This window comes from Muntiacus reevesi, chromosome 19 (assembly GCF_963930625.1).
Source record: "Muntiacus reevesi chromosome 19, mMunRee1.1, whole genome shotgun sequence".
Lineage (NCBI taxonomy): Eukaryota > Metazoa > Chordata > Mammalia > Artiodactyla > Cervidae > Muntiacus > Muntiacus reevesi.
Window position 1 is genome coordinate 42,729,799 of NC_089267.1, and position 7,866 is coordinate 42,737,664.

General features: G+C 34.6%; 1 protein-coding gene across 3 annotated transcripts in view; it reads left to right on the plus strand.

The window, feature by feature from the left end:
• HACE1 (HECT domain and ankyrin repeat containing E3 ubiquitin protein ligase 1) overlaps positions 1 to 7,285 on the plus strand; it is a 115,980-nt gene extending 108,695 nt beyond the window's left edge. For all 3 annotated transcript variants that reach the window (XM_065911530.1, XM_065911533.1, XM_065911531.1), the window contains 2 exons: positions 5,561 to 5,674; positions 6,465 to 7,285. In XM_065911530.1, coding sequence (XP_065767602.1) covers positions 5,561 to 5,674; positions 6,465 to 6,567 — 217 coding nt within the window. In that variant the 3' untranslated portion in view covers positions 6,568 to 7,285. The remainder of the gene's footprint in view (positions 1 to 5,560; positions 5,675 to 6,464) is intronic.
• The last annotated feature ends 581 nt before the right edge of the window (positions 7,286 to 7,866 follow it).

Genomic DNA, 7,866 nt, shown 5'->3' on the forward strand with positions numbered 1-7,866 from the left:
TATGCTTTTTCTACTGGCAGATCAGTTGATTATTATTTTCAGTTCTTGCCTGGAGAACCTCAGGGATGGCAGATCCTGGTGGACTGCTGTCTGTGGGGTCGCACAGAGTCAGACACGAGTGAAGTGACTTAGCAGCAGCAGCAGTTTGATTATTTATAAATATAGGATAAATAGGATAAGTATATAGGGAAAATTCTTAAAAGGGAAATTTTTGCATGCAGAGTATATAAATTTTTATAACTTTGAGACATTCCTCACTTAAACTTCAGAAAGACACCATTATTGACATCAGTAGGGAATGAGAGTCCCTGTTTCTTATATTCTGTCAATGTAAGATATAATCATTTTTGTTTCCATGGTTTCTTATATGTTTACTTTGTATTGGAATAGATTTCCTGTCTTTATTTTTGTACATTATTCTACCATCATTTAAAAAGTTTTGTTTTTTAATGTCCCTAGATATACAGATAGGGACATTTAAAACTCTGCAAATATTTTTCCCAGTTTATCATTTACCTTTTAATTTTATTAAGTTAGACATATAGATTTCCATATAGATTATAAATTTATAAAAATTCTATAATGAAGATTCTAAGTTAGATTGTAAGTTGATTATTACTTTCCTTACAGTTTTTTTTCTTTTTAATATATTCTTCCCTACTCCCAAGATTTTGTATACTTATATGTTTTTCTACATTTTTTGGTAACGTTGTTGTTTCTGTTTTTACATACCAGTTTTTAAGCCATCTGGACTTTATTTTGGTTTATGTTATAAGCCAGGGCTCTTTAATTTTTTTCTAAGTGGTTTATATTTAAATACTATTTAATACATTACTATATTTCCCTTCATGATTTGGTTGGTATGAGCTTTTAAAATGCAGGAAATAATTATTCAAGTTCTTTGGTACTAAAATTGTTAGTTTGCTACTGTTATAGAATTAAAAACACTTGGATTAGTGGTACACAATATGTCTCCTGGACCTATAGTCATAGTTAGCAATGCTGAAGGGAACTGCACATTTTGCTATTTAACTGATAGAGAAGTATAGTGGCAAATCCATCTAAACTGAGATGAAGGATTTGGTCAAAGAGCAGAAGCCAAAGAGGCTGAGGGAAAACTACATGGACCTCAGCTTTACCTTCAAGTGAAAAATCCACTTTTCAGCACTTGGTCAAAATGGAGTCCTTGCTTTGAATTTAACCAGAGTAAATCTTAAGTTTTTTTAAATCATAACTTTCCTTTTACACTAGACCCAGTTATCAATAGGTATAGTGTTTGCCCTTCTAGACCAAAACTATGTACTTTTTTCCTTTTTTGCACTTTCTAGAAAATTCTGTTTATCCTTTATATTTAGATTGTAAAATGTCTTCTTCCATATCCATTATTTAATCTAGAACAATCTTACTAAAGAGTTGTAGGAGACTAGAGTTGTGTTCTAGTTGTAGGAGCAAGAATCTGTATCATCAGTAACTTTAAAGTACTTTTATGGTGGTGACAGTATTTTGTTTATCTATAAGACAGTCTTAAATTTCTAACTTTTGTTTCATTATCTGTTAGTAATGAATGTCAGACTATATGACTACTTTGTATAAAATAGAAATATGTCATTTTTATTAACTGTAATTTTACATTGTATAATTCAGGTGTCATAATACTCAACCAAAGACCGTTTCATTTATTTTTCTCATACATGCTTAAGCTTGATGAACCATAATCTTAGCTTATGATCCACTTGTTATTCAGGTAGGGGGCCCAGTCATTGTTTATAGTTTAGAAAAGGAGTAAGATTTCAGGTATTGTTTGTGAATATCAGTTTACAGAATATTTTCAGTCTAGATATTAAAATTGGAGGCTCACCTAATTTTTCAAAATTTATTTATATGAATTGTGATGTTGAAATTCTGTGCTATAATTTGTGTAAGAATCAGTGTCAAGGCTCATTTTCTCACCTGTCCTGATGAAGAGGTATATTTGTATTTAAAATCTGCCTCTAATTTCTTTAATCCCTTTTTATTTTTGGTCACCTTTGTTAATTTTTTAGGCAAAGGTTAATATGCATAGATAAACTAATGTTGAATTTTATTTCACTTTATTGACATATATATTCAGGTCTTTAGATATTCTCTTGCCCTAAGTAGGAATTGCTCATATGTTAGGGTTTTGTTAGGAAGATTCAGGCATCCTTTTAACATTCACTTGAATTTCTAAGGTAAGTTTAGGCATTTCATCAATAAAGTATTTAATAGTGACCAAACTACTTCCTGGCTAGAAAAGAAAACTTTTAGTTTTAGAGATCTGTTTCTATTGGATTGTTTTTTTCTCTGTGAATATGTGCATATCATCTGTGATTTAAATATTAATAGAAAATCTTGGTGCATTATTTGACAATTTTTTTTAGTGTATGTGGTAAGATATATTTAACATTTAAATCATTTTTAAATGTACAGTTCTATGTACATTCACATTGTCATACAGCCATCACTTCCATTCACCTCCTGAGCTTTTTTATTTTCCTCAGTCAAAATTGTGCCCATTAAACACTAACTTTCCATTTCCCATACCCCCAGTCTCTGGCAACCAGCATTCTACTTTCTGTCTATATGAGTTTGATTACTTTAGGTCCCTTATAGGTAGAATCAATATGGTGCCTTTTTGTGATAGGCTTATTTCACTTAGCATTTTGATTGAACATCTTTTGAATGCTTATAAGACATTTGTATATTTTCTTTGGAAAAATGTCTGTTTGAACCCTGTCCCTATTTTTTAAATTGGGTTTTTGTGGTTAAGTTGTAGGAGCTCTATATATTGGGTTGGGCAAAAAGTTCATTTGCATTTTCCTGTAAGATGTTGCAGAAGAAATTTAACATACATTTTGGCCAATGTATTTTCTCAGTATTGATTCCTTGTCATATTTATGATTTAAAAATATTTTCTCCTGTGACTCACCTTTTCATTCAGTTCATGGTATCTTTTGGCACCCAAGTTTTAATTTTATCTATTTTTATTTTGTTGCCTGTATCTTTGGTATCATATCCTAGAAATCATTACCAAATCCAGTGTCATAAAGCTTTTCCCCTGGATTTTCTTCTAAGAATTTTATAGGTTTAACCTCTTCATTTTGTTCTCTGATTCATTTTGAGTTAACTGTATACGGTGTTAGTAAAGGTCTAACTTCATTTTTTTGTGGTGAATATTCAGTTTTCTCAGCACAATTTGTTGAAAGGACTGTCCTTTTTCTGTTGAATGTTCTTAACACTCCTGTCAAAACTCATTTGGCTGTATATTTGAGGGTTTATTTTGAGGTTCTCCATTCTATCTGTCTTTGTGTCGGTACACACTGTTTGATTACTGTAGTTTTGTAGTTTAAATGTCAAAATTAGAAACTTGAGACTTCTGACTTTGTTCACCTTTCTGTAGTCTCACTATGTTCAGTTCAGTTCAGTCACTCAGTCGTGTCTGACTCTTTGTGACCCCATAGACTGCAGCGCACCAGGCTTCGTGCATCAACAACTCCCGGAGCTTACTGAAACCCATGTCCATAGAGTCGGTGATGCCATCCAACCATCTCATCCTCTGTTATCCTCTTCTCCTCCCTTTTTCCCAGCATCAGGATCTTTTCAAATGAGTCATCTCTTCACATCAGGTGGCCAAAGTATTGGCGCTTCAACTTCAGCATCAGTTCTTCCAATGAATATTCAGGACTGATTTCCTTTAGGATGGACTGGTTGGATCTTCTTGCTGTCCAAGGGACTCTCAAGAGTCTTCTCCAACACTGCAGTTCAAAAGCATCAATTCTTTGGTGCTTAGCTTTGTTCATAGTCTAACTCTCACATCCATACATGACTACTTGAAAACCATAGCTTTGACTAGACAAGACTTTTGTTGGCCAAGTAATGTCTCTGCATTTTAATATGCTGTCTAGGTTGGTCATAACTTTCCTTCCAAGGAGTAAGTGTCTTTTAATTTCATGCCTGCATGCACCATCACTGATTTTGGAGCCCAAGAAAATAAAGTCTGCCACTGTTTCCACTGTTCCCCCATCTATTTGCCATGAAGTAATGGGACGATGCCATGATCTTAGTTTTCTGAATGTTGAGCTTTAAGCCAACGTTTTCCACTCTCCTCTTTCACTTTCATCAAGAGGCTATTTAGTTCTTCTTCACTTTCTGCCATAAGGGTGGTGTCATCTGCATATCTGAGGTTATTGATATTTCTCCCGGCAATCTTGATTCCAGCTTGTGCTTCATCCAGCCTAGCGTTTCTCATGATGTACTCTGCATATAAGTTAAATAAACATGGTGACAATATACAACCTTGACGTACTCCTTTTCCTATTTGGAACCTGTCTGTTGTTCCATGTCCAGTTCTAACTGTTGCTTCCTGACCTGCATACAGGTTTCTCCAGAGGCAGGTCAGGTGGTCTGGCATTCCCACCTCTTTCAGAATTTTCCAGTTTGTTGTGATCTACACAGTCAAAGGCTTTGCCATAGTCAACAAAGCAGAAGTAGATGTTTTTCTGGAACTCTCTTGCTTTTTCGATGATCCAGCAGATGTTGGCAATTTGATCTCTGGTACCTCTGCCTTTTCTAAAACCAGCTTGAACATCTGGAAGTTCATGGTTCACGTATTGTTGAAGCCTGGCTTGGAGAATTTTGAGCAGTAATTTGCTAGCATGTGAGATGAGTGCAGTTGTGTGGTAGTGTGAGCATTCTCTGGCATTGCCTTTCTTTGGGATTGGAATAAACTGAGCTTTTCCAGTCCTGTGGCCACTGCTGAGTTTTCCAAATTTGCTGGCATATTGAGTGCAGCACTTTCACAGCATCATCTTTTAGGATTTGAAATAGTTCAACTGGAATTCCATCACCTCCACTAGCTTTGTTCGTAGTGATGCTTCCTAAGGCCCACTTGACTTCACATTCCAGGACATCTAACTCCAAGTAAGTGGTCACACCATCGTGTGGGTCATCACGTGGGTCATGAAGATCTTTTTCATATAGTTCTTCTGTGTATTCTTGCCACCTCTTCTTAATATCTTCTTCTTCTGTTAGGTCTATACCATTTCTGTCCTTTATTGAGCCCATCTTTACATGAAATGTTCCCTTGATATCGCTAATTTTCTTGAAGAGATCTCTAGTCTTTCCCATTCTATTGTTTTCCTCTATTCTTTGCACCGATCACTGAGGAAGGCTTTCTTATCTCTCCTTGCTATTGTTTGGAACTCTGCATTCAAATACATTCTCATTATGTCAGGTAACATTAAAAAAATGCATCCGATGTAAATCTCTGCAAAGATAAGTGTAAAGAATTTTCTAGTTTTCCCACTGTGTAAAAGAATACAAAACAAAAACCTTTCAGCCTAGATATTTTTCACAGACAGGGAAATCATTTTGTATTACACATAAAAGCCTCTGTTGCTTGAATTAATCAAGTAAACCATTTATTTATTCATCAAATATTTAATGAATGTCTGCTAGATACTAGTCATTTTTATAATTTGAAATATATCTATTTCAAAGATTTTTCTTGCATGGTTACAACTTACTAGATATGAACTCTTAGTTCCAGGGTCCCACATGGTGGATTTGCTAATATCATGGGTGGAAGTGGATTGCAAAACTTCACAATTGCTGCTGTGCCATATACTCCAAATCTTCTACCTACTTCAAGCACATGGTATGTTAAATTGGTTTATTTAAATGCACTGTGAATTGTCTGATTAATTTTAAATGATCAAGGGTCTGACTGCTTCTTGTTTCATTGAGAGGAAAATCTCAACAGTGATCTCTGTTCATTTTGTAATCGCTGATAAAGAACTATATAGTAATAGTTTCTTGCCTTCCGCTTTGTAGGTAGGGAAAATGTTTGAGGAAACCACCTACTTATATTCTGTGTGTGCATGCATGCTAAGTTGCTTCAGTTGTGTCTGACTCTGCGACTGTATGGACTGTAGCCCGCCAGGCTTCTTTGTCCATAGGATTCTCCAGGCAAGAGTACTGGAGTCGGTTGCCTTGCTCTCCTCCAGGGATCTTCCCGACCCAGGGACCAAACCCATGTCTCTTAAGTCTCCTGCGTCGGCAGGTGGGCTCTTTACCGCTAGTGACCCCGGGAAGCCCCACCTATACTCTAATTGAATACATATAGTTCAGATATCACTAAAGTTACACTCTCACAAGTATCACTGAGTTACGCCATCATTTCAAACTTAATTGCCCTGTTGCTTATTTATTTTAGGCTGGAGGGAACTTATTTTTGTCTGGTACATTTGCATACTAAAGGAAACTGCAGTGCAGCAGGGTTTGGTGTTTTTTTTTCCTTTTTAAATACTACTTCAGGGTTTTCCAATTTGAATGCAAATTTGAGAGGGTGGTTTTATGTTAATTTTGAGTAGTGTTTTCACTTCTAGACAAAACAATAAAATATTTCAGAGCTTTCCTATTTAATAGTGGTATATTTTTCTTTAAAGCATCAACATGCTCAAGTTACCTGAATACCCAAGCAAGGAAATACTCAAGGACAGGCTTCTTGTGGCGCTGCATTGTGGCAGCTATGGTTACACAATGGCATGATGAAGTCTGGGAAATGCATCTGACCGCTGATGCGCAGTTCAGAGTGGCAGAGGTAATTTAGGACACTGTCAACAGAAAAGCAGCCCAAATGCAGCCCACAGGCAGGGCTGACGTTTGAAATTCATAAAGGATCAGGTTTTCTTTTTTTCTCTCTCACTTTCTCCCTTTTATGTTTTCTCAGTTTGTGATACAATTAGAAAATATAAAATCACAGTAGTTGTCATTTCAAAAATGCTAATTGAAAATAATAGAAACTGTCCTTTTTCACATTTCTTTAATCTTATCCAAGAGTGTGTTAAGGCAGCATCCTATTCTACATTCCACATCTCCTATGTAACTATTACGTTAAAAAGGTGTTCTCTCTTTATTTTTCTATATAATAAATTGTATTAGGACATCCAGCCTGGTATGTCCTATTGCATGTAAAGTGCCGTTTATATTTTGGAAAACTGCTGTATAGAATGGGTTAATTTACATTGTGTATAAAGCCACAAATATGTATTTTCCCATATTGAATCTATATTGCAATGATGTTTTCTAGCTTTTCAATATTTTAATATGTAAAGTTTAGACTGATGTGACTAATAAACAGCTGGTGAAATGACATCTGATTTATATATTAAAGCCTTTGCTGTGTTGTATGAATTATTGTCTCAAAGTTATTCTTATGCTTTGTTTTAATTATATTTAGATAAAATTAAAATAATATTTTACCATGTTTCTTTTCATTACTATTGTTTTATCTATGAACTGTAATGTCACATTTGAAAACATAATCCAGTGTGCAGATTACAATTTAAGTATGTAATTCTTCCTTAAATTTGCTTTTTATGATTAAAATATTGAATTCAAGTGATATATACCTAATACAGAGCATTGGATTTTTAAATTTTAGGGTGGGCTAATCAGTTTTCTTTTGAAAAGACACATTTGAATAGTTACAGCATACCTTTTAAGGGGGAAGCAGGAACACTCCGACATTCAAAAATATTAATGGAGGAATTTGTAATGTTTAGGGCCTTGCCTCTGGAAACTAAAAATAGACTATCCAGTGGCATCATTATTGGTAAAACGACTCTTATATGCATATTTTCTCAAATACAGCACCACTGTAGTTGTCACTGACAAATATAGACAATGTGTATATCAATATAGACAAAATGTATATACGTGTACATAAGCTTGTATGTTGAAAAAAGCTTTGCTTTGCTAAGTTATAAAACTTCTTTAATACATGTTTTTGGTCCTCTTCCATTATTGTTGTTTTTTTTAATGTTAAGAAATCATGTTTCAACAGAT